The 26,884-nt window shown below is 46.6% G+C and overlaps 1 protein-coding gene across 7 annotated transcripts in view; it reads left to right on the top strand.

The window, feature by feature from the left end:
- The window catches only part of SIPA1L2 (signal induced proliferation associated 1 like 2), a 106,049-nt gene extending 81,206 nt beyond the window's left edge, over positions 1-24,843 (top strand). For 2 of the 7 annotated variants that reach the window (XM_082718935.1, XM_082718936.1), the window contains exons 17-21: positions 8,736-8,867; positions 19,462-19,515; positions 20,081-20,204; positions 21,347-21,428; positions 23,509-24,843. In XM_082718935.1, the coding sequence (XP_082575061.1) occupies positions 8,736-8,867; positions 19,462-19,515; positions 20,081-20,204; positions 21,347-21,428; positions 23,509-23,655 (539 nt within the window). In that variant the 3' untranslated portion in view covers positions 23,656-24,843. The remainder of the gene's footprint in view (positions 1-8,735; positions 8,868-19,461; positions 19,516-20,080; positions 20,205-21,346; positions 21,429-23,508) is intronic. The other 5 variants (XM_082718937.1, XM_082718938.1, XM_082718940.1 and 2 more) reach the window with 3 other exon arrangements.
- The last annotated feature ends 2,041 nt before the right edge of the window (positions 24,844-26,884 follow it).

The following is a 26,884-nucleotide window of genomic DNA, read 5'->3' as shown; positions in this document are numbered from 1 at the left end:
AATCTTTGATATTTACATAGTGTCCGTTTCTTATTAATGTGTCAGAGTTTAAGAGTGATAATTTTTTTTTTAACACTGGCTTTATAAATTCCTTCTTTTTCAGAGTTTAATTTATAGCGTACAGGAAGAATGAGGATTTAATCACAAATATATTCATTATCGGGGGTTTTTTTTGGTTTCATCATCATAAAGCATTATCTTTAGAACCAATTTAAACTTCATCACGCACTTAGAAGTCTCAGGCTAAATGAAAGAAAAGTCCTAATAATGTTTCTTCTGATGTTTCACCTAATTGGAAATGAACCTTGTCTCATAAAATCTTAATCTATTTCTTTAAGTAACATAATATCCTACCTATTATAACGAGTCCATTTGCCTAAATTGAAGAAACCTTTACACCCCTTCTTGACAACCATGTGGAAGGTCAGACCCATCCTAATGCTCTAATAATCCTCTAAATGTTTTTCCTTTTTTGTAAATAGGTTAACTTTAATGTCCTCTTGAAGGCCTTCATAAAATCAGTGAAACTATTTTCTTGCAAATGTGGGTTTTTTTCATTTAAAATGCTTGATGTGCTGCACGGTCATGAACTCATCGGTGGCCTTTGTGTTGCTGTAATTCTCCCATTGTCCTCTTACCCTTTGCTTGCTTCCATAGGAAAGATATGTATCCTTTGTTTATTTTTAGCTCTCCTTTTTTTTTTTTAAGATTTTATTTATTTATTTGACAGAGAAAGATCACAAGTAGGCAGAGAGGCAGGCAGAGAGAGAGAGGACGAAGCAGGCTCCCCGCGGAGCAGAAAGCCAATTTGGGGCTCAATCCCAGGACCTTTTAGGTTCACAGCAAGATTTAGCGGGAGGCTCAGGGAGTTCCCATATACCCCTGTCCCCACACGGGCCCGACCTCCCTCCCAATCAACATCCGTCAGCAAGATACATTTGCTGGAGTCCGCAAACCCACAGGGATACATTATTATCTTGGAGCCCGTAGTTTACATTAGGATTCCCTCTTGGTGCTGTACATCCTGAGGGTAAAATGACATGTATCCGCGATTACAGCATCATCCAGAATAATTTCACTTCACCTAAAAATCCTCTGTGCTTTGTCTCTTCGTCTCTCCCTCCCCCATACCCCTGGCAACCGCTGATCCTTTTACAGTACCCATTTGCTTTGCCTTTTCCAGAATGTCATAGAGTTCTATGGAATCCTACAGTATGTCTTCTTTCCAGACTGGCTCTTTCCTTTGTGTGTTTTCATGGCTTGAGAACTTGCTTCTCTTTAGTGCTGAGTAATATCCCATCGTCTGGATGGACCGCAGCTTATCTGTCCCTCCGCCGACTTAAGGACTGCGTCCTTTCTTGGTATTTTCGAAGTGTGAACACGAGTAGGATGTGTTACTTATTCACTGTCTGAGTTCAGAACCACCGTACTAGTCCTTGTGGTCCATTTCTCTGGGAAAAGCAGTGAGCAGTGAGTGAAACCTCTGGCAAGGAGGCTTCTCCAGCTTACTTTAGCAGCTCCTCGGGAAAAGCCCTCTTGGTTCAATGAGTGAAATGACAAAATGTCAACAAGGAAGCGGGTAGTAATTTGTGTTGATGTGTCTGACTCCCACATTCACCTGCGTGAATTCACCTTTCTTTTCATCTCCTGGACAGATGGTAGCCATCCTTTCCTGTCTGTGGTTTCGGGCCACTCAGCAGAGCTATGGTGAGAAGATCTCGCTCTTGGAGAATAGTTTAAAACTGAAACAACGGAAGTCTAGTAAGCAAGAAACAAGGACTCCTAGAGGTTGTCCGGGTGCTTCTCTTAGTTTCTCAGAGACTTAGCTTCATGGGAATGCTTGGAGGAGAGGTCAGTTCTGTCCAGCTTTGGGCACTGGATGGCCAAGGAGCCGGGTGCAAACAGCTAGACAGAAACTCAGAAGGCATCAGTGTTCTTCTGTGAAGCTTGAAACCTTGAGCCCTCCTGCATGGCATCCTCAGAGAGGCAGTCTGTCCCCGGTAGAGACTCCGTCCTAATTTGGGGGAAGAATAGTTCAGGGAAAGGGTCAGCAGCTTCATCTCCTGACAGCGAACATCCTGCAGCCTTTCTGAGGGTATCAGTGACAATAATCACAGGCTTCTCATTCAGATATTGTTAGCTGGTGAATGTCCCAAATTTGAACCTGTCTCAGAGCCTTTCTTCTCTAGAGACTGAGGTCTTGATTCAACCTGGTGAGACTGGTACATCACAAACACATTTTGGATGTGATTCATGCCATGATTCATGTATATGTCCTGTGAAGTCGCTGAAATGTGCTGTGTCATTGTGTCTTCTACTTGGAGTTGTGAAACCATGACCCGATCAAGCAATTGAAAATAATTCTGAAGTGTTTGTGCATTGCATGTGGGGCCTTTGTTTTCCTTATTAATAGACTTCAGAACAAAATTTAGTCAGTGGCCCAGATTTTTAAAAAATGGGAAGTGGCCCTTCGGACACACAGTTCACAGGCCAGAGAACCGGTGATCTTGAAAAGCATTCCCTGTATCCTTTTCCTCCTTGACCATTTGGGCACCTGGCTTGATTCAGTACAGTTCCGAGCACGGCAGGTTCCCATCATGTTTAAAGAGAATTCCTGATTTTCTTCTCATTTATTTTTCATTTTTCTCTTGGTAAATGTTTATTATAAAAACTCTGCCATTTTAAGTACTTTTTTACAAAGAAGGCTGTGAATGTAATTTTAAGACCATAACAAGACCTACCAATAATCTCAGATCTGCAAAATGTCAGAAGAGACTATAACTTAAAGAGTACCTCCAAAGGTTGATTAAAAAAATCCGTCTTCAGTATTAAGCAATATTTGAAATGGGACGAGAACCTTCCAAAGGGTAATATGAAGGCCTTGTTTATGTAAATATTATTGCCTACTAAGAAGGCTCACATCCTTCGTGTTCCCCTCCCAAAACTGTTGCTGTTCCCCTGATTTTTTTTTTCCTTTTTTTAATTCTTTCTCTTTTATTTCAATTCCGGTATCGTCAACATACAATACTGTATTAGTTTCGGGTGTACAATGTAATGATTAAACAATTCTGTACTTTACTCAGTGCTCTTCAGTATAAGTATGCCCGCAATCCCGTCACCTGTTTCACTCATCCCCCAGCCACCTCCCCTCTGGACCATCCATTTGTTCTCTACAATTAAGAGTCTATTTTTCAGTGTGTCTCTTTTTATTGTTTCTTTTGTTATCTATCTTAGATTCCATGTATGAGTGAAATCATATTGTGTTTTCCTGTGACTTGTTTCACTTAGTATTATACTCTCTAGATCATCCACATTGTTGCTTATGGCAAGATTTCATCCTTCTTTATGACCAGATAATATTTCCTGTGTGTGTATGTATAAACACACACACACACACACACACACACCCCACATCGTCTTTATCCATTCATCACTTGGGCTGCTTCCATAGTTTGGCTGTTGTAAATAGTGCTGCTTTAAACATACAGATGCATATATCCCTTCAAATTAGTGTTTTCATACTCTTTGGGTAATTATTCAATAGTGTAATTACTGGGTGATATGGAGGTTCTATTTCTAGTTTTTGAGGACCTTCCATACTGTGTTCTACAGTGGCTGCACCAGTTTGCATTCCCACCAATAATGCATGAGGGTTTCTTTTTCTGCACACCCTTATCAACACTTGTTGTTTCTTGTGTTTTTTATATTAACCACTCTGATAGGTATGAGGTGATCTCTCATTGTGGTTTTAATTTGCATTTCCCTGATGATGAGTGGCATTGAGCATCTTTCCATGTGTCTCTTGGCCATCTGGATGCCATTTTAGGAGCAATGTCTGTTCATGTCTTGGTTTTTCGATACTGAGTTGTATACATTCTTTATATATTTGGGGTACTAATCCTTTATCAGGTAATGTTGTTTGCAAGTATCTTCTCCCATTCAGTAGGTTGTCTTTTAGTTTTGTTGATTCTTCCCATGCTTTGCAGAAGCTTTTTATTTTGGTGTAGTCCTAATAGTTCATTTTTGCTTTTGTTTCCCTTGCCTCAGAAGACATATCTAGAAAGAAGTTGCTGTGATGAATGTCAGAGAAATTACTGCCTGTGCTTTCCTCTTGGATTTTAATGGTCTTAAGTCCTTAAGTCCTTAAACTATTTTGAACTTATTTTTGTGTTTAGTAAAAGACAGTGGTTTAGTTTCATTCTTTTGCATGTGACTATTCAGTTTTCCTAGTGTCATTTATTAAAGAAACTATCTTTTTCCCATTGCATATTCTTGCCTTATTTGTCAAAGATTAATTGACTATAGAGTTTGGGGCTTATTTCTTGGCTTTCTATTCTGTTCCATGGATCTGTTTGTCTGTTTTTTGCCATACTCTTTTGATTAATACAGCTTTGTAATAGGATTTGAAATCTGGAATTGTGAAACCTCCAGCTTTATTTTGCTTTTTCAAGGTTGCTTTGGCTATTTGGGGTCTTTTGCGAGAATTCCTGTTTTTTTTATGGAGATCAAAGCTCTCCAGACAATGGTAGAAATCTTCCTATGAGCACAGACTCAAAAGTTATTCAATTTCAAAAGATAAAAACAGAGCATCAACTTATGTGTGTTTCCAAATCCTGTAGTTCTGACCTAGGCACCTCCCAAAGGATGCTCCCTTGAAGACAGAGAGTTTAGAATAAATAAAATGAGTATTTTCTTTATAATTCAGTGCTCTCACAAGACGCTGCCAGGCCCAGCTCTAGGCTCAGCGTGTGGGACATAGGTTGTAAGAGCTGCTAATAGGCAGATGACCTTTGCTACAGTTGGCCTTACAGAAGGCAGCTGTGGACTGTCCCGGCAGGGCTTGATGGATTCCACAGGGCACTTGTTTCTCTTCTTCAAATGTTCACAGTCTTTCCTGGTTTGGGGAGAAGAACTGAGAAACCCTAAGCCACCTGACCATCAGGAAGGTTCCACAGCATTTATAAAACAACAAAGTCAGACTCAGTAGGCTGGGCAGTGCCTTCCGGTCACAGATAAACAAACAGGAAGCCACAAGGTCAGTGTCTGGGCTGGAGAGCAATGCCTGGGCGTCAGGGTCTGGACATGAGCCGTCCTTCGGAATCCGCAAGCCGCTTTCTTCTTTGAATTGGCCAAAAGAGCAGTGTGTGCTCCTGACAGAACGCTAGCTTTGGAGAGGTGGATTTGAAGGAACGGGCTTTGATACGTAAGACAAGTGGTACCTTTTCTCCCTCCTCTCCAAAGCTCAGGAAGCTAGCCAGTGACAGCTGCCACCGTGGGCATGGGGGTGGGAGTGGCTCACTTGCAGGTGCCTTACCAGACCCCCCCACCCCACCACCACCCCAGCCCCAGAGCACCAGCAAGCAGATCTCCTTGCTGACTGGGCTCCTCAGGGGCCGAACCTGGCTCTTCCTGGACCTTGTATCCCTGGGGGCTAAAACCTAACATCCTTTAAAAGTATTACAAAGGATTTGGGGTGGTTTGGTGGCTCAGACCAATTATATAATTTTCCAAACAACTGAAAAGAAATTGAGATGATTTCCATAGTGATAATTCAGAGGATAATTTAAGTGCTCTTGTGTCATTTAAGGGGAGGATCTCCCTGCTCAGTGACAAGTGATGGGTTTTGATTTAAACCCCTAGAGCTTTTCTAGCAGGATTGTGTTCTTCATCAAGCAGCCCCTTATCATTGGGGTCTCAGGGAGGCCCCCACCTGAGATAAACCTGCCCCAACATGCCCTCAGGCTCCTCAGTCCCATCGCTGCCCCCCACCCCTGGCCCCGTTTTGTTTTCTTTGAAAGACTTGTCCCTCCTTGTGTTACCTGGTTTATTTGATTATTGTCTTTTTCCCCATCTCTTGTAAGCTTCCGGAGAGGATGGCTCTTGTCTGCCTTTTCCGCCCCTGTCCCCAGCACAGGGTGAGGCCTGCCGGAGTCACTTTGTAATACATCACAGATAGGTCAGCAGAACGCTCCCAGGAAACCCTGGGAGGAGGAGATTTCTTCTAATCTACTGGTCATGTCAGTCATGCCAGTTGCATGTCTCCAGTAAACAAAACAGTTCCATTCGCAAACCGGGGAAGACGGGATATTAGTTTGTAATAAAGAAGAAAGACAGGGGCGCCTGGGTGGCTCAGTCCATTAAACCTCCACCTTTGGCTCAGGTCATGATCCAGGGTCCTGGGATTGAGTCCTGTGCTTTGGGCTCCCTGCTCAGTGGGGAGCCTGCTTCTCCCTCTGCCTGCCTCTCTCTCTGACAACTGAATAAAACCTTTAAAAAGAAAGACCACAAACTATTTCCCTCCTTTTGCTCCTTGCTTCTCCATACAAGCCGGGGGAAGGTAGCATGCCCTGGTCATGCCTCTGGTTGTGAAACTTTGGCCCAGACACCTTTCCAGATCCCGGAGTCATCATGTGCTTTGCAAGCGGCCTCCAGGGGACTGGTGCGCAGGGCAGCAGTGAGCAGAACTGTCTGGCCTCCCCGCTGGGTGAAGAGATGGGCACGCTCTCTCCCTCCCCACCCCCTCACTTGGGGCTTTGGCTCCCTGGCCACCAGGATCAGATGTGTGCCTTGGCTCAATGACAGATGGCCACAGATCGTGGCATTTCATGCTGTTCAGGAATCTTCAAAGCATCCCAAGACTGCCAGTGCTCCAGCAGTGCTAGGGAAGGGGGCCCTTTGAGTGCACAGCTGCTGGGGGCACAGGGATGTTAGCTCAGTGCTCCTCCAGTTTGCATCCCGCCCCACTTTTCATGTGGCTCCATTAGAGCCAGGAAGGATGTTGTTGCCTGGCGGGGTGCAGGGAGAAGGTAGAGTACACATTGCAAGCATGCATTAGGTTTGATTTTAGGCTTTATGAAGCCAGAACTTCAAATGAAGGATTATGTATCTATAAAGGCATTTCTTAGTGAAGTGTGACTCTCAGAGTGTACTGCTACAGAAGTGTTCATTTTCCTGAATAATCACCAGTCCCTGCTGTTTTCCTCCCCGAGGAGGGAAGGGGTGGGGGAATTGCCCCAGGAACAAAGAGGTTCTAGCCTGCCTGGTGCACCCTTCACAGGGCTGCCACACTCTTAACAGAATTCCTGAAGAGCTCTGGTCACATGGAAATTGTCACACAGGTCAGGGCTACCTAGTCAGATAATCCCTGTACTCTTAGTGAAAAACCTTTAAGCAAAGCAGCCAAAGCATTTGGAGACAGAGGAAGTGATTTGCAAGTGATTGAAGACCCCAGGGCTCCCAGACCTTTCTGCCTTGGGGGTTGAACCTTAAACTTCTGGTCCAGGCCTGGGAGGGGCTTCAGCCCAGCTCTGCTCAGCTCCTGCTTCCCTGGGTTCCAGAGAACCCGCCAGGAGAGTAGGCAGCCTTGAGTGCGGATCTCCTGCTCTCTGGGCTCGCACTCCAGCTTCCTGCTTCTGTGGCTCCCTGTTCCTCCCTGGCCTGGACAAAGACTGTGCAGGTAGACAATACAAATGGTTCTTATTTCAAAGAAGATGTGCCCGTGAAAAGGGAGAGTGGCAGGAGCTGTGTGGACAGAACCCCCGTAACTGGATTCCCTTGACCATGGACTGTCCTCACAGCTAAACATGGTAATGCTGAAAACAGAGTGGTTGCAGGGGTGTAGCAGCATCGAGTGGAGGTCGACTGAGAGCGGCCTGTGAAGGTGTCCAGCAGGTGGAAGACCGTTAGAGCCCGTCAAGGTCAAGGTCAAACACCACCGCTCATTCTCCATCCAGATGCCAGCTTTCACAGCTACCCCAAAGGGTGTGGGAACAAAAATTACAGGTGCACTGGGTTAATTATGCCCCTTCCTTAATTGCAGGCTCAGACAGCCAGGTGGTCATTATTTTGATTGGTCTCATTAGGCAGATGTGTTCACAGGCAGTTGCATGCCGCGTTTGGGGCATGTTCAGAAGAGACATGTCAGAGACAGTCCGGGCTGAAGTCTTTGAAAAATCGGTCCTGAGATGTGTAGTGAGTTCTAACAACTAATTTTATCAATAACATAAAATTCCAAGTCACTTGATGGCAGGTGAAAAAGAAAAACCTAGAAAGTCCATTTGTACAGACAGAGGACAGGCAGAACACCATGCTGGACGGTGAGGGTTTCTGGCTTACCCGGTGATGAACCAGCTCCGTGAGTCAGCCAAGCAGTCCAGCCCCCGTGTTCATGCCAAGCATGAGGAAAGACCGTCACTAATGAAGGCAAAGTTAGTCTTCCTGCATCTTTGTAATTAGAAATATATAAATATGTTCAGGGCATCTTGACTGTCTGGTGTCCAGCGTACATACTGTGTTCTTCTGGAAGCTTTTAAACCATCAGTCTAGAGGGAGACGATACCACACTGTGTGTATGGTGGAAGTTTGCAGCACTGGAAGGGAAGTAATGCCTGCAGAAAGCAGGAATCAGTGCTGCAGCTAGTCAGACGGGAATGGTGTCCTCCAGAGAAGCCCAGCCTGGAAGGAAGCTGCCAGATTTCAGCACTGTCCCGTCAGAACCGCTCCCTTCTAAAATCGCTTCCATCCCGGGGTGTCGCTGGCCGACCTCTGAGTGAGTGTGTAGGTCCTGGCTTCCCTGCACACCTCCATCTGCCGTGTGCTCTTGGATGACTGCAGCGTACTGTCCCCTTTACATGGGCTGCAGGCCACCCGCTGTAAGAAGTTCCCCAGCTCCTTGGAGGAGCCGCCCGTGCCCCACACTGCCATCCGACTGACGCTCTGGCTTTGTCTCTGTTCAGATGAGTTCTGGTTCTCCGATGGGTCCTTATCGGATAAGTCCAAGTGTGCGGATCCTGGCCTGATGCCCCTCCCAGACACGGCCACGGGCTTAGATTGGTCCCACCTCGTGGACGCGGCACGGGCGTTCGAAGGTAAAGACTCGAAGCCTCCAGGGCCTGGGGTGGCAACATGGGGAACGTGGCTGTATTTGGGATTGTCTTGAGTTGTGGTTTTGGATACTTGGTGCATCTTTGTGGGTGAAAACACAGGCTTGAGCTGTGACCAAGGACATTTCCTTAGGGAGACAGTGCCATGTCATGGCATGAGTACTGGGCAGAGGACCCCAAAGCTGAATTCCACAGCTATGACCTAGGCCAAGGCACTTCTCCCCTTTGATCTCTGTTTTCTTCCCTGGCATGTGGAGGTGAATATGAAGGACACAGAGCGCCTCTTTCCTGAGTGTGATGAGCTGGAGGGCCGTCAGGGGCCTGGTTTGGCAGGGCCGGCACACACAGGGGGTCCTAAAGGCAGATGCAGCGTGATTTGTGCAACCCAAGCCCTCGGCTCTCCCACCTCAGCTTTCTGTGCGGTTGCTGCTGGTCACTGGAAGGACACCCGTCTCAGGGCCCCACCAGCTGCCACAACAACGTGAATTTTAGAAGGTCAAAGCTGCTCCATAGGAAATACGTTTTTCCAGTGCTCAGGTAAAGGCAGACCCAAACGAGGAAGGTGCTTGTCCCGCATTGTCAGGACCCTACCTGTGGGCCCGGGGGCAACCCACGGCCTAGGATTATGACCGGCCATTTGCTGATGTTCTCCTAGGATTACAGCCGCTCCTGGGTGACTGGCAGTACTGACAAGAGAGGCAGGACTGTTTTAGTGGGGCCGTGTTTGAGAATCTCTATGCACTGGGCTGTAGAGTTCCATGTTCGAGGCCGTCCTCAGGGGAGGGGCTGCGGTTGCCGGAGCAGACCATCTCTTCTCTTCTCTTAGGAATTGGGATCATTGTCTCAGGTCCTAAGCTTTGGGGATGCGGGGATGGTGAAAGCTACTCACAAGCTAATTTAGACACCAGGGACGTTTGCTTCAGTAGATAAGGAAAGGGAGACTCTGTTAGGAAATTTCTGCAAAGTAAACAGGCTTGTACTTCTCCCTTAATCAGAGTAAGGGATCCTTGGTTCTCTTCCTTAAAGGTACTTATTCCATGTGGAAGCCTCAGTATGCCCTGTCTGCTCTGTGACACAGCCTTTGTTCCCTTGACATGACCTGAAGATGGTTCTAGAACTGCAGGACCATTACTTCCTGGACTTTCAAACTGACCTAGATGCAACCTAGCCCAAGGGGTAGGAGTGCTATCTTTACCTCTGTCCGGAGCAACCCAAGCAACAGGGAACAGCATTTTCTCTGGCATGTTCTGTACACAGTGTGCTGTCTTACTGTCCCCAGGAGATTGATAAGAGCATCTCTTCTGTCCTCTGCAGTGTTCTCCACTGCTTAAATATTTGCATTGTACTTACCAAGCTGAATTCTGCTTTATTCGCTTGAGTGTGTCTACTTATTAGGTGATGAGTATCTCGAGAGTAGGCTGGTTGTTTTATTTATCTTGTCTTTATTTATCAAGCACATAGTGAGATAACTCAATAAGAAGAGCTAGTCCCAAAGAGTGCATAGGTATCAAATGCACAGGATCCCTGAGCTGTACCAACTCAGGGCATAGTTTCTGACCTCTGGAGGTCCATTTGCATTTTATCCTCATTTTTCAGATTTAAAACAATATTTATCAGCTTATCTCTAGATCCACACCCCCCCACACACACTCATTTATCTCTTTGCTTAGCTCCCGTCTACCTCTCCAGAATGAAATCACTGCTTCGAAATGGATCTTTTCAGGGCTAAGAGCAGGAAGTGGAGAAAGCAAAATGGCGCCCCCAGTTAAGACTGAGGTCCCAACCCGGGGACTCTGGTCACAGTCACTACAGCTTGGCTGTGGGCCTTTGGACAAGTCCCTTAACTACCATAATGGCCACACTTTGGGCCAACAATGAATGTTTGACAGTAATCCCCGGAGGTCCTTGACTGCTCGCATCAGGCTTCATTCAGTCTTCTTGTCCATTAAATGAAGACCCTTACCAAAGAACGTAAGGCTTCTGATGGTATTAAACTTCCACTTCTGTGGTCCTGTTCATCAGAGTGTTCTGAGCTGAAGTTAGAGTCTAGGGGGGACTTGGCACCCCACAAAGGAGAAAAAGCATGGCGTGGATATACCAGATAGCTGGTGCCTCAGGGGCATGGCACCCGAGCCAAACAGAGAGGTCATGGGATTCTGTTTGCCAGGGGAGAGGACTTTGGTTACCTGACCTTTGTGAAGTTTCCAAACGTTTACAAATTGTATTTCAAAATTACAGTAATGTTCAGTGCTCTTCTGCAGGGCAGCACACCGCGCAGCAAGACAATAGCCCGCTTAGGAAAACACAGTTGGGCATTTGCAGCTCCAGACTTCTGCTCCCCAGATTCCCTTGTGTCAGTGTCAGGCCTGCCCTGACACAAGCTGGCGTGGTGGTGAGGGGACATCATCAGTCACCTCAGCACTTTACAGAGAAATATCTTCACTGAGATAACCCAGTTGCCCCGACAATGACTTGATCTTTTTGTACCAGTTCCCAGAACTATTTCTGAGCTATAGACTAAACATGATAAAGATAGTCCATAAAAGTCCCCTGTGTGTCTGCTTAATTGTTACAAGCTAATAAAGGCAGTTCAGAATGCCCGACAGAGCTCACAGAGCTCTGGAACAATGCTGTGCCCAGATACCGATGTGAGGGGTCAACACACCTGAAAATGCCCTTCCAGAATGGAGTGTGTCTGCCTGTTGATACCATGACCCTCGTAGAACCCATCAGTGGGATTCACCCAAGCAGGTATGCCTCCTCCCCGTTGATCTGTTTATGTCCCTCACCTTGGCTTGTGATGTATTTACCTTTGTTTAAGAGCCAAAATTGACACTGGATATGGGAGTGTAAGAATTTAGATATTTTGTTCCTACCATTCAAGAATAGAGCAGTGCCAGGGAGCCTGGGGGGTGCTCAGTCAGTCAAGCGTCTACCTTCAAGCTCAGGTCATGATCCCAGGGTCCCAGGATGGAACCCCATGTTGGCCTCCCTGCTCTGCTTCTCCCTCTCCCTCTACAACTCGCCCTACTTGTACTTTTTTGCTCACTCTCTTGCTCTCTCAGATAAATAAATAAAATCTTAAAAAAAAAAAAAAAAAAAAAAACAGAACAGGATCACTACACTAATCTTCCCAGTCAGGGTTGTTTAAATATATCCAAACCCTGTTGGTCCGCAGAACATAGCAGATACTCTGTTACTGTGAGTGAGACTTCTCCAAAGACAGGAGCATTTCCATACATTTCTGACCACAAGGCAATGAAAATAGAATTAAATAAGAAAAGTAGAAAAAAAAAACAAAAAATTCTCAGCATTTGGAGCTCTTAATGTAACTCATAATCACTATTCTAGACCACATTTGGGAATACGAGGGCATTTTTTTTCTTTTTTTGTAAGTGATGATAAAAAGATGTTACCTATTAAAATCTTTGGACTGCAGCCAGAGAGTAGTTCTTAAACAAAAATGTACTGTTTTCAGAAACATTTATTTAAATGGAAAAAAAATAAAACATAAAAATTAAGCAACTTAACTATACTTTAAAAGGTTCTATAAAAGCTATGAAAGCAAACAAAAAGGGAGGAAATCAAATAGACTTTTGTGAACTGGGAAGTGAATTTTCAGTGCAATTTATAAATAAAACCAATGATTACTTTTTCTTAGAACGTTGTTAAAGCAATATAAATTTGATTAAAATTGGAAAATACAAATGAACAAGTTTCGAAATGAGAAAAGAGATTAGCATTTGCCAACACATAAGAGAAACAAAAAAATTAAGGAATGAAATAAGAAATAAGATGGATACAATATTTGGCTATTTCTTGCAGGAAAATGGGATGGAGCATAAGAATCTCTCAATGGCCCAAATATGCAGGGTATTGAAAAGTTATTTAAAAGTATCCCCAAATCCCAAATGTCACCTGAAACTTAATATGCTTAGAATTCATTGCTTTCAAAGCTTCAGAGAATAACGATGTCCCTATATACATTTTTCTTGAAATTCAGAAGCAGCCAATAAATGCTTGAGTGGATTCTTTCCTTTTTTTTTTTTTTTAAGTTTTAAGTTTTTTTAAAGTTTTTTTCTTTTATTTATTTGACACAGATCTATGAGAGAACACAAGCAGGAGCCATAGGAGAGGGAGAAGCAGGCTCCCCACTGAGCAGGGAGGCCAATGTGGAGCTCGATCCCAGGACCCTGAGATCATGACCTGAGCTGAAAGCAGACACTTAACCGACTGAGCTACCCGTGCACCCTCAGAGGATTCTTTCCTGATAGACACAAGATAAGAAAAATCCTAAGACAATCTCAGTCATTAATCGTGATGTTAAGCTTAGATGAAATTCAGGAGGAAATTGAAAAGATTATCCATTGTTATTGGTGAGAGTTTAGCCAGTTTAATAAAAGAAAAACTTCTAATTATAAAAAGTTATAGTAGATGAAATAATTAAAAGTTATCATATCAATTTCCTACAAAGGGTATATCTAATAGAATTAGGACCTATTTCTAATAAAAATTAAGATTTGAGAGATTCCTTTAAAACATAACAAGAAAGATATACTTCATTCCAAGTAGTTATATAATACTTAATGGAAAATGGTTTATCAGAAAATACCTGCTGTGAAAAAGCTAAAGAGGGTCTTCTTTGAGATCATGTCCTTTCATTCTGTAGTGAAGTACTGGACATTTATACCAACAATGCAAAGAAGAAAGGAATAAATTTTGAAATTAAAAAAAAAAATTGTACATATACCTCTGTATCTAGAAAATATGAAAGGTAAAATATTATTCAGATCAAGAGGACACTTGTCTTCATGAGCCCTGAAAAATGTATAGAAATGTTGAACTATTATATTATATACCTGAAACTAACATAACACTGTATGTTCATCACACTTGAACTAAAAAAATAAAATAGAACTTGAAGAAAGGAATTATCCAAGATTATAAAACAAAGTAACTAGGTGAGATACTTTAAAATCTACTTCATATTTTTTAAGCCTTGTTTCAAAACATTGTTGTTTTTTTTTCAGTTATCTATTTCAGTATAAAAACAACAACCCCAACATTTATTACTGGAAACAAGGATGTCTTGGGATCATTTTTGTCTCATGATTCTGTGGGTTGGTTAGGTTCGGTTGGGTGGTTCTTCTGTTCCCTGTGGTTTCAGCTGGAGTCGCTCCAGCAGCTGTATTCAGCTGGTGCTCACCTGGAACTGGGGACTTCACTCATATGTCCCACTGGGCTCTGGCTGAACCTCTCTCCTGCAGGGCGATTTTACTTCTTCACGTGTGAATCAGGGCAATCAGGAGAGCAAAAGCAGAAGCTGCATGATGTCTTAGGGCCTCCTCATCTTGGAAGACTCAGAACATGATGATACCCCCACATGCTGAAGTCTAGCCCACATACCAGAGGTGGGAATTAGGCTCCGCATCTTGGTGTAACGGCTGCCATGGACATGTAACCATGTTTGTGGACAGTCTCCCACCAGAACAGTAGCAAAGGGCATTTAGCTGTATCTGCAAGATCAGATTATCCATTCTTTGGAAATTAAGCCGTCCTTACAGTTACAATCCAAAAAACCAAAAGACATTTCAGTAAGTGAAAAGCCCTAATATCTGTAAAGATAAGAATGGGTAGGAAACCTGTAATAAAGATGCCAAATCAATGAATTTCCTGAATGAGTTTGTAGATTTCATACAGTTTCAATTCAGATATCTAAAGGATATATTAGAGAGCTTAACTGCATCCTGTGGGAAAGAGATGAAAGGTAGCCCACCAAAAAAAGTCTACTGTACATCAATAATAATTAAACAGCATAGTAGTGATTCAAAAAATAGAAATTAATCCTTTTAGAGAAAGAGGAAGAGCCCAGACCAAAAATCTGAATAAAATTTAGAATTAAATGGGAAAGGAATTTATATACGCCACTTGGATTTAGGATTTAGAAAAGTCAATTGTAGAAACAGCAAAATAGGATTACCATCTTGGAAGCAAGGTAATGCTTTCATTATTGGGTAATGAGTAAACATACGAAATATAATGTGGACAGATAAAAGTATTTAAACACTTACATTTTTATGAACTTGAAAGAGAACATTTAGATAAACAGGGGAATGTGGGGGAGGATTTGTAGTAAACGTGATGGGTAAAACCAGGCCATCCCAAGTGCGTGGAAGGGCTTACCCAGTAAAAAACACCAAATCCCTGATTAAAAAAAAGAAAACCCGTGAAGGCATATGGACGCACAATCCACAAAAGCAGAATCACAAAATAAGTATTTGAAAAATGTTCCATCACACATGTAAATTCAAAATGATAATGAGCTAGCAGTTCACACCTCGGGAAGATGAGAAATGGCCCCACGCTCTGGGAAGCATTGAGGAGTTGTCACAGCTGGCATCATCGTAGAGATAAAATGATCTCTCTCCTTGTGCAGTACGACCGTATGCAGGTAGAGCCAAGAGGGGGACCCACCCTTGACCAGAAATCTGTTCACTGGAGATGGGCAGATAACCAAACTCTGCGCATCCGACCAAGTGTCAGAACACAGGTGTCTCCTCCATAGGCCTGTGAGGGAGAAGATTAAGTCGAGGAGAGGGACGGGTCTGTGACCCAGATTCTGCTCTCCTGTAACAGTTAAGTTCAAAAAATGGGCAGAGTCACAATTCAAGTGTGTCTTGTTGTGTGCAGCCCTTTTGTTTCTTGGGGGTGAGCTGTGACCCTTCGCACGTGAGAACTCTTTAGTGATCTATGTGAGATAGTAATCATCGCTTATCGGCCTGGCCAGCCCCATTCCCTTTATTAGGTGGAATACTGAAAGGTGTGTGCGCGCCAAGGGATGCATAGGATAGAGCCCATCCCCCTCCAGGGTGGGCAGGGAACAAACCCAATTGGAAAAGCTGGCTGTGGGTCCAGCGGTGAAGCAGGGGAAAGCAAGTGGAGTTTCCTCAAAAGGGCTCATTTATCAAAACATCTCAGGTAGGCAGTGGGTCCTTGAACATAAAGTTTTAAATGCAAACGGACTTTAAAAGGTTAAATTACAAATGAATGAGGGGAGAGTCTGGGTTGCCGCATCCCACAGCCAACAACAGGCCACCTTCTCCTCTCCTCTGGATTCCAGCCCCAGGTTGGTGGTGACAGCTGCCGTCTTCCCACGGGCACACGGAGGTGTGCGTGTCCCAAGTGTCTGTGCACAGGATAAGTGCAGAGTCAAAGCTCGATTATCAGGCCCCACTGTGGGAGTGAAATAGTCCATGGAAACGTATTTCGCAAGAAAGTACAAGTTTATATTTTCAATCTATTATGCTCCATATGCCCTTGGTTTTTAAACAGAGACTAATAAGCCACATTTTTTACAAAGAGTCCTGTTTACAGTTGTGAAGCAGGAGCTCAACCTTGATAAAGTGGTTGAAGTTACTGGTCCTTGAACACGGACAGAGCTTGTGTGTGTGTGTGTGTGTGTGTTTGTGTTTGTGTGTGCGTGCACGTGTGTGTGTACAGGCATAAACAAAGTGACATAATTGGTTTTAAAATAAAACAGAAAAGTGCTATTAAGATGAAAAATGCTAAGTTAATTTAATATAGTAAATTGACTTAAATGATCTCAAAAGTACGGAAATTTTGTCTCGGGCCTGCAACAGTAGCTGTATCTCAAATGAGGCATGATCCCGGCACTTCTCTTTGCTCGTTACTGAGAGGCAGACTCAAGACTATTATCTTGCAGCATTGATGTACAGGCTGCAAAATGTTTAAGCCAAATCATTTATGTCTAAAGTGCAGTATAGCCTTTTTTTTTCTTTTTCCCCTTTCCTGGTTGCCAGTTAAGTCAGCTTGCCGAGATCTGATAAGCATAGCACTCGGTATCAGCACCTTGAATTTGCTCCATGTAGCTACAAAGCCCTAGTGTCTCTGTCATTTGTAGTGATAGAGCCACGTTGGAAGAGCTCTGTTTATGGGCACGGGCTCAGTTGGACAGGGCCTCGTGCTTGGATGGCGTGCGTGGCCTGTATCCAGCGCACATACCCTTCTCCTAGTCCACGCCCTCGGCAGACATGACTAATCCATCAGAGCCCTCCTCCCTGCTGATGCCAGCTTGGCCCTGCAGCTGGCCTGTATCCAGCGCACATACCATTCACCTAATCCACGCCCTTGGCAGACATGACTAATCCATCAGTGCCCTCCTCCCCCGAAGCAGGCTTGGCCTTCCTGCTCGCCAAGTCGGCTCTAGATTGGTGTGGAATATCTTGTTGGCCTTTCATCCTCTGGCGTGGTGCCAAACGCACCAACCAGAAATTGCATTGAAATAAGGTTTTTCCAAGGTGGCCTAAAGGGGTGGAGGGTTCTGTGTGTACCCCATGCCAGATGTCCCCCTCCCCCCGAGTCCAATGTTCCTGCACAGAAGAATGGGAAGGAGAAGGACTAACGGCTATCTGTGTAGATTGTGGGGGATCATCTCTGCCGCAGCCACCATTTTCATGAAGGTCACACCCCTCTGCCTGTCTTACGGTTTCGTCTGTGCCGCTGGGTTCAATGTCTGTAACTACCAGCTTACTGAATATTCATCCTCACAGAAATAAGCCCAGGAAGAAGAAAGCGTCCACTGCAAACTAAGGTTCTGGCACTGAGGTTCTCTGTTTTACAGAGCACTTAAGTGTCTGGACTCAACCAAGCAGCGTTCTGTTGGGATTTCAGCTTCCCAGCTTTTCAGATCCGAAGTGAAGTCCTCTTTGTGGAATGACATTGCTGGCAAAACACCCCTTCTGGCTTCTTGCCTCCTGACCAGCAGGACCTTGTTCCTCCCAGAGGAATGCTCGAGGGACTGCCAGCAGCAAATTCTTTTTCTATCAAATATGTGGATATTTCAATCAATTAAGGTAAAAATGGATGGAGCAAGCGAAGACATTCTTATCCAGATAGTCTAGCTGGACCGTCAGACTCAAGTGTATTAAGAAAGATGGAAACTCACCAAATTATCACTGAATTGCATAAAATCTGGACGAGTCCATGGAACTCTTTAAAAGAGTGAGGAAACTAAATCCTTTATCTTTTTTGACATTCCTTTTTTGTCAGTAAATTTACTGTAGAAAAAAAATCTATCCGCCGCTGATTTTTTTTTTTTTTAAGTGTGAAGTGTTATTCAGGATCCTCACAAAACAGAGGGTTATCTTGGATGTCATGGAAGCCCCAGACCCTCCCTGCCCCACCCCTGCAGCTGCTCGGCCCCGGCCACTGTGCCCCATCACGCCTGCCCCCACGCCTGCCATTCCCATCCTGTCACGTGTAGAAGTAGGCAGTTCCCAGATTGTGCTGTTAGTCTTAATTTACAAATTCTTTCCTCATATGCACAAATCCTACAAGTCAGAACCAAACTGGGAACGTGATCCTCTCTCAGGAACGCATGGTTCCAGAATGTCCCGTCATCTTGTAGGTTTGCGGTATAGAGGACATCCTTAAAGCCTTATAGACATATTCGTTGAAGGGCATCTTTGTCCCTGTCACAGGGGAAATCTGATCTAGGAAAGCGGGCTGTGAGGCTGGAGAACGCCCTGTGGTCCCACAAGGCACTCAGCGCCACTGCCAGGAGGGTCCGGGCCCCTGGTGGGAGCCCCCAGCGCCGTGCCCGTGGCATTGTAGCTCACTTTCCTCCATGCGCCCTGGAAGCCTCCACCATTCCTTCTAATTAACAGGAAGTGCGAGACCCTCCGTAAACCAGACAAGCAGGTAGCCTCATTAGGAGACCAGTTCAGCAGCCAGAGGGAGACGGAGTGGGATAAATTAAGAACAGAGCACCCCTGACCGGGACCCGAGTGCAATTTCTCAGCCATTAATCAAATCATATGAAAAAGACACCGCAGCACTAATCCACCTGCTCTAGCCCTCGGATTCTGACTATAGATGCACATGTGTGCTTGGGCACCCAGGAAAGCGACACCAGGGTTCAGGAGAGGTGGATAATTAGGTATAGATTCCCGGTTCTCGCCTCCACATTGTTCAAACGCGGGACTGGTTTTCTGCATACCACTGGGCATTTCTGGACCAATGCTCTTGGGTCCGTGCTCAGCCCGCAGAGCTGGGCCAGGCTGGTGCCTGTTTCAAAGAATATCCCATTCCCTTTCCTGCCTAGCTCGGGAAACGTTGAATGTGAAGGTACGGGTGCCAAGACTAGAAATGGTCCGGTGCTGGGAGAAGGGTGGGTAGTCGTGCCGTCCACTGCTACCACTGCCGTTTCTAGTAAGAGTCTGTGGCCCAGTTCGCTCACCACCAGGTTCACGTTCACGGCGCGGGTCATTTAAGCGAGCCCCAAATGGTCAGGGGTTCTGACAGTTGACCTCGCCTGTGTTCCTCTTCATCATTCACAAGCATGTGCATCCATCAGGGACCACGACACATGCACCGTGGAACCACATTGCTCAGCATCACGTGTTGCTGGCTGTCGAGGGTCACACCGCATGCAGCAGGACACGTACACGTGCACGCAGGCTCTTCCAGGACCCCACTATCTGAGTCTTGTCTGGGCCGCTGAGGCTTCCAGGTGCATCGAGGTACCACTGTTCATAGGAAATTCTAAATCTTATTTCAGGTCTTGACTCAGATGAAGAACTTGGGCTGCTCTGTCACCACACGTCCTATCTAGGTGATTGTCCGGGGCTGACCACGGGCTCTGGATGTGCTGTAACCTTTTCTTTTGATGTCCCGTGTCTGCACGTCTGCATGGTTCCCTGAGCTCGGAGGGTTGGCACGCACAGGGGACGTGGGTCCTGGCTGCTGTGTCTCCGGGATGCTCCCCCCCACCCACCCAGGTTTGGGGCCCGCTGGAGGAGGAGGGGGCCGTCCCCTCGGTCCTGTTAAGCAGCCCTGTCTTCCTGCGACGCCATGATTTCGCACCCGGCCGGCAGCTTTGGCATTTCTTGGGATGTGGAAGGAAGAAAGCAAATTGGCTAGCAAATCCAGGATCTGCTAATCATCCCTGGGGCTGTGATGTGCGCATGCCATATAGCCCCCGAGGACAGCCAATCCTGATGCTTTCTGATTGCCAGAAGCTTGCCTGAGTTCGTTTTTCTTTGTTTTGTTTAAAACAGGGCAGTCACTGATGGGGGGGTGGGCGGAGTGTCTGAGGTCAGCAACTAGATTCGCTTCCACAAACATGTCCTTGTGGCTAATACTAAACTTTCTTCATGTGTGTGTCCACCCCACCCCAGACCAGAGAGTGGCATCCTTCTGCACCCTGACCGATATGCAGCATGGGGAGGACCTGGAAGGCGCGCAGGAGCCTCCTCTATGTGTAGACCCAGGCAGTGGCAAAGAGTTCATGGACACGACTGGGTATGTGAGTCCCTGGGGAGCCCCCCACACCCCTTCCCTACTCTTCTCCCCAGGCCCCCTGAGTAGCAGGTTCAGCAAAGCCACAGGCCACCAGGAGATCATTTCCAGCTGCACTCCCCAGGGCCTTCAGGATCCAGATACAGGACTGCATGGGGCTGCCCCTGCTTCCCACCCTGCTGGGGTGGGCGGCACTTGGCAGCAGAAGTGCTCTGCTGTGGGCGGTCCCTGCCTGCCAAGACATGTCACCCCATGCCCATGGCGACAAGGCTGTCTGACAGAGGGAGGGAAGGAGGGGGCCTGGCTCTGCGTCTGCCGGTAATTGCTGCCACAGCCCCCAACAGACAGGGACTTTGCTGATAGGTCTCCTGCTGCCAGGCGGCACGTGCAGGCCTGCCAAGGGCACAGCTCCCCCCAGCAGCCTGGTCCTTGACCCTGGCCTCACCCGGAAGAACTATCTCATTGCCCTATATTCTTGGCATGTTTATCGCCCACGGGGTCTATATTCTTTACCTAATTCCAACTTTTATATGAACTCGTGTGACCCTTAACTGACCCACTCATCTTGGTAATGACATTTATGATATTTTCTTGACAGAGAAAAACAAATTGGGGAAATCGAATCTCTATTTGATTCCCAGGACCTCAGTGGTCTACCTAATCTCAGTTGACTAAACTGATTTAGATAATCTATCTTCTGTGTTTGTTACCAACATACATGCCTGCAGGTTCTGAATCCCTTTTTTAAAAATATTTTGTTTATTTATTAGAGAGAGAGAGAGACAGCAAGAGAGGGAACACAAGCAGGGGGAGTAGGAGAGGAGAAGCAGGCTTTCCGCCGAGGAGGGAGCCTGATTCGGGGCTCCATCCCAGGACCCTGGGATCATGACCCGAACCGAAGGCAGACGCCTAACAACTGAGCCACCCAGGCACCCCCTGAATCTCTTTTTAAAGCAACAGAGACGCAGAAGGGATTTTCTACCAAAACAGCAATAAGTTCCCTTTCCAAATCTGACATAATATTATTTATTTCTTCACTGGGCTCTAAGCAAATTCTTTGAGTGAAAACTTTACCAACAAAATACGGAGTGTGCTTCTGTACTTGGATGACCTTGAGTCCTTCTGACCCCACCCCTCTTCGCTAGGGAGCGGTCTCCATCCACACTGACGGGGAAGGTCAATCAGCTGGAGCTGATTCTCCGACAGCTGCAGACGGACCTTCGGAAGGTGAGGGACCTGTCGCGAGCCACCATCGGAAGTCTGTCCTGCACAATCATCCCCTTCCAACCAGTAGAAATAAAAATGAAGATGCTCAGGAAAGATTACCACGCTAGTCAAAGCCAAACAGAGACCCCTAAAATCTAATTCTCGTTTCTAGCCTGTAGCTTATATTTTTTCACTCTAAGGGGACCCAAGAATTGCAGGAAATAGGACTGCACAAGGGTGAGCCCTCTGGGCCGCCAGTCTTCAGAGCAAGGTAGAAACACACAGGCAAGTGTTTTTTGGTTCAGTGAGTGATCAGTTGTACCAACAATTCAGGAGCTGACCTGAGAGGAGTTAGTTGCTACCGGAAAGCCTGTTTTCCCTGAGCTGTTGTATTCCCATGGAGTCAGCTACCTGACCCTCACAACTTCTGCCCTGCATGTCCAGGTATGTGTGGCTGGTCCCCACAGAAGTTAATTTGCTGAGCCCTTGTTGTATCATCAGCCCCGCACTGTGTAGCCTTGTGCTGTCCATGGGAATGGAACAGAGTGTGACAGTGGAAGGGCAGCGGGGAGATGTCTGAGGAAGTGTTTTGTCACTGCTGTGTTTGTTGAAGAAAGGAGAAATTACAGCCGGTGTCAACGCTGGTGGAATGATCCAGTTGCGAAGGAGAAAATGGCAGGGGGAAGAGCCGGGGGGTGATGCCCTGACCTAGTGCACAAGGCGGGGGCTGGCCTTGATTCGGAGTGGGGGAAGTTTGTAGGTAAAGCACTGTGGGCGTGTGTGTGCAAACACATTCCCATGCATACATAGGTCACACACATATAGTCAGAGATAGGTTGACAGGGCTCCCCTCTGATGGTTTCTTTTTCCCAGTCATGAGCTGAGAGTGAGTGGTGGGGGGAAGGAGAAGGAGGGACTTGCGGTCAGAGAGTAAGGTATGGAGTAGTGTAAGTGCACGGGGTAATGCTTGATAGGATTTGCCAAGCAAGGCTGAAGGTACACCTGAATTTGCAGCCTCGGTTAAAGCGACCATCTGTTGGCGGAGTTAGGTGTCTCTCACCCACTTGGATGGCCACCTGTCACAGTTTGCCTGCCGTGGGGCGGCTCCAGGATACAGAATCTACAGAGCTAGAACCGGAAATGTCCCAAGCAAACCAGGACATCCCCTTGCCTCCAGCTGTAGGTGTAGGGTAGTTAAAGAGTTGAATATATAAGAGTTGAGACAGGAAATCAAGACAAGGAGAGAGATAAAGAGACAAAACCCCTGGGGTGTCTGTAGGATGGGATTAAACTGAGGGACCTAGAGTATAAGCTGGGTGAGGAGACATGCTGTCATGGCAGGGGACAGCAAAAATAAGGTAAGACTGGTGCATTACATAATTACTGGAGGAGTGGATACTGGAGAGATGATTCTAAAAGGGTAAGAGGTGGTGGTCAGGACGTGGGAGGCTGAAGCAGGAGCAAGGTATGTGGTTTATGGGTAATGGCAAGGTACAGGGTGTGGCAGGGGAAAGGGCTTGAGGAGGGGTGGGTTTCCGGATCACAGGGAGGAAGTGGTGGAGAGACTGGATTGGATTTGGAATCATCAACAAACATGACATGTGGTAGGGGAGAGAAGAAAAGCAAACCACATTCTAGAACCTTCCATTAGTGATGGGAGGGAATGGAGACAAGAGTAGATAATTGCGGTGAGCAGGGGCGGCAGGCCCTGTAACCTGATGCCCCACTTGTCAGAGAAGCTGAAGTTTTCGGGAAGACCCCCTCCCCCACCCCAGGCACGGAGGGATAAGCTGTTTGCTGTATGGCAGGCCCCACGTCTTCCCGCAACAGGTGGACCTCTCTCTCCCCTTAGCGAGCAGCCGGGAAAACAGTGTCCTCCGGGGAGAGCGGGGTTTCATCTGGAGGTGTAAGGATGAAGGGAGTTTCAGGCACGAGGTTGACCGTTTCAAAGGCTTTCATGGCGGAGTCCCAGTTCCGCGGGTCACAGCAAAAGGGGCAGAGGGGTCTTGCAGAGGCCGCGGGCGCAGGGGGTGCTCCGAGCCCCGCCGGGGGAGGGGACGGCCGGCTCGCGCGTGACGCCGTCTGTGTGTACTCCCCCCAGGAGAAGCAGGACAAGGCCGTGCTCCAGGCCGAAGTGCAGCACCTGCGCCAGGACAACCGGCGGCTGCAGGAGGAGTCGCAGACGGCCACCGCGCAGCTGCGCAAGTTCACCGAGTGGTTCTTCAACACCATCGACAAAAAATCGTAACCCGGCCCTGGCCCGCCGGGGGTGGCGATGGGGGTGGGCCTCGGCAGGACGTCCCGCGCCCCCCTGCCCCTCGCTCCCGGGAACTCTTCTACGCGTGGTTTCTCCGTGTGCTTGCCGCCAGTCGTACCTGTCTTTGCCGACCCACCCCGTCCAGCACCATCCACCCCCGCAGGGTAGGGAGGCCCTTCGTTCCTGGAAGCCATGTGGTGACAGCAGCGGGGACAGCGAGGCCGTGTGCGCGTGAATGTAACTCCCGGTGTCGAGATGAATGTAAGCCCCGGCGTGGGTTGGGGCCTCTGAGTGGGACTCCAGGGCCCCGGCGCTCTGGCGCGGGCGTCCCTCGAGACGGGAGAGAGCGGGGCTCCGCGTCCCGCGCATCAGGTGACCCGGTAGCCATGGTGAAAGCAACTGACCCACAGTCGGGGCTTTAGTATTGTAAGATAAACCCGGAGACGGATAGTCAGACATATACTTTAATGTTAAAGGTGCTCTATTTTTTTGGATGTACAGTAGTTTTATTTCTCAGCCACATTATCATAGCAATAAGAAAGAGACATAGGAACTAGCTGGAGAAGCCGTGTGGGGAAAATTAAAACGAAACACTGATGTCTTTAACACTAGTTTGAATGCAGTTCGTTTAGAGACTTATTTATTTGCAGGAGCAAATGGTGCCTGAATATTAAAAGTGTTCTGAGTTTTAAGAAAAAAAAAGATACATATGCCTTGTATATGGCTCAGTAAGCAGTCCTTCGACTCTTAGTTCACTGTGTATAGTTAACGCTCTGCTGAGAGTAGCGCACGCCTGCTTACGTCCTAGAACCTCCTAGAACCTCCCATTGGCGGGGAGCCAGCAGAATCCCATGTATACAATGCCAAATTTGTTTATCTTTGTACAGAAGCTCTGAGGAAGTGTCTTGTATTTAACGCCCTTATTTAAGCTTATTTAACCTTAAATTGTTAATTTTATAAACTTTGGTTTGACCCGCCCTACGACGAGGGAGGTGTAGGCAGCAGCAAGCTTTGGACGGCCGAGCTTGCCCCTAACAGAGCAGAGGCAGGGCGGGAAATTCTAACAACTGGATGCTGCTAGTAACAAGTCCTTTGTATTGCTTTACCATTTTTAACTGTTCTATTTGAGATGAACATACATTTTGCTTTTTTAATAAATGTTCAAAAGAGGCCACATCAGTCACGGTGTTGTCAGGTGAATGTAGATCTGTAGCATCTCTGTGTCAGTAACCAGAGTGTATGAGAGCGCGTTTGGGGTCATTTAGTGTCTTAATCCTGACTCCTGCTTCGCCACCTTCTTACCGAATCGCAGACTCGTTCGAAGGAAAGAGTAACTCATGTCCATAGCGGCTGTGTCCACACACTCTTCTCTGTGAGTTTCACCAGCAGGATTCCTGTGCTTACAACTCAGGAAACTGAGGCTCAAGTTAAATGATTTACCCCAGCCAGGAATTTGGGTGTTGCTTACAAGAAAATACAGAAGGCAGAAAGAGTAAGAATTAGAAAAATAATCGGGAAGAGATAAACTATACATTTGAATCAAACGTAGAATGAAGAAGACGCGGACGGTGGGCCCAAGTGGGAAGGGAGCCCGGTAAGGTACAAAGTTCTCAACCTTCTGAGAACAGAAGTTTTACCAAGGATTTGGAGGAAGGAAAGTGATTTCTAGAACTTACCCTACAAGGGATGTCCTTTTTGGGCTGCACCTAACAGGCGTAGTAAAAATATTCTTAACATTCCTCTGATGTACAAATAGGCTTCCTAAGGCTGTTTCTTGAAGTGTGCTTCCAAAATGCCTCTAGTGAAGGCAGTTTTTCAGGGAGTCAGGACATTGTGAACCAGAGAGAGTCTCCACCCCCTCCCTTTCCTGTCAGTGTGTGCCAGGCACTGTGCCAGGAGCCCAAGAGCCAAGCAACAGGAGTCAAGACCCAGCAGGGTCCGTCTGCCAGGGGTATGCAGTCTGTATGGGGGGAAGGACATAAGATTATTTCAAAATGTGAGAGACAGAGATACAGAGTGCCTGGGATGGATTCCTTCAATAATCATTATAACAGCTGACATTGTTGGGTGGGTCCTGTGTGCCAGGCACCCTTCTGGTCCTTTTGATGTCTGCACAGCAGCCTGTGGGATAATTATTAGATGCACTCCCTCTATACAGATAGGGGATTGAGACATAGTGAGCTCAGGGGAGATGCCTGTGGGTGGGAGATTTTGAAGATGGAAAGAAAGCCAGCCAGGAGAAGCTGGAGGAAGAATATTCTGGGTGGAGGGGCCACAGAGTTCAAGGGCCCTGAGGCTGTAGAAAATCAGAATGCACAGAACATAAGTAGTAACGGGAAAGTGATAGGGACATGTTAGATAGGTAAAGCCAGATCAGCAAAGAATTACAAGCTATGGTAGAGTCTGGGTTTTGTTCTAAGTCAAAAGGAGACTGTTAAAGCAGGAAAGTGCAAAATAAGATCTGTATTTTTTTAAAAACTATTAGGAAAATGAATGAATGAATGAATGAATGAATGGAGTGGGTAACTATTTGGACCTCTGAAGGAGAAAGGACCACCTAGGACAGGTATCTACAAACTTCTGTGTGGGGACACATAGTAAATAATTAGTCTCTTTATATTTTAGTATTTTTAATATTTTTAAATTCTGGTTACCCTGGAAAGCTGGAAGATCATTCACTCTTAGCTTTCAGGCTACCATAGCTGACTGACCCTTGGGATAAGAGAAAGAGTGGAAAAGAGAGACCAGGGGCCTCGGTGGTTCAGTTGGTTGAATGACGGATTGTTGGTTTCACCTCGGGTCATGATCTCGGGGTTGCAAGATCGACCCCCATGGCGGGTTCCCCCGCCATGGCCAGTCTCCTGGAGATTCTCTCCCTGTGCCCATACCCCTGTGTTCACTCACTCTCTCCCTTTCTCTCCAAACTAATAAACAAATTTTTTTTAAATGTGAGATCGGTTCCAGGGAGAGGTAGGCAATCACAGCTATACTGACATGGGACAGGTGGAGGAAAATAAGTGGGTCACACTCGAAAGATAGACCCCACGGAGCTGCTGATGGGCTGGAGACAGAAGGGAGAGTTTTGATTCAGGGATAAGCCCTAAACATCAGAAGAAAGGTTGGGCACCATGTTCATCAGAGAGCTTTCCGTAGATCTGGCCAACCTTCAATAAAAGCTTACCAACAGGTGGTCCTTGGCTAGGGCCTGAGAGCGTCACTG

Source organism: Mustela nivalis (assembly GCF_964662115.1).
Source record: "Mustela nivalis genome assembly, chromosome: 2".
Classification (NCBI taxonomy): Eukaryota; Metazoa; Chordata; class Mammalia; order Carnivora; family Mustelidae; genus Mustela; species Mustela nivalis.
The sequence above is the reverse complement of the archived record's forward strand: the minus strand, read 5'-3'. Positions and strand labels throughout refer to the sequence as shown.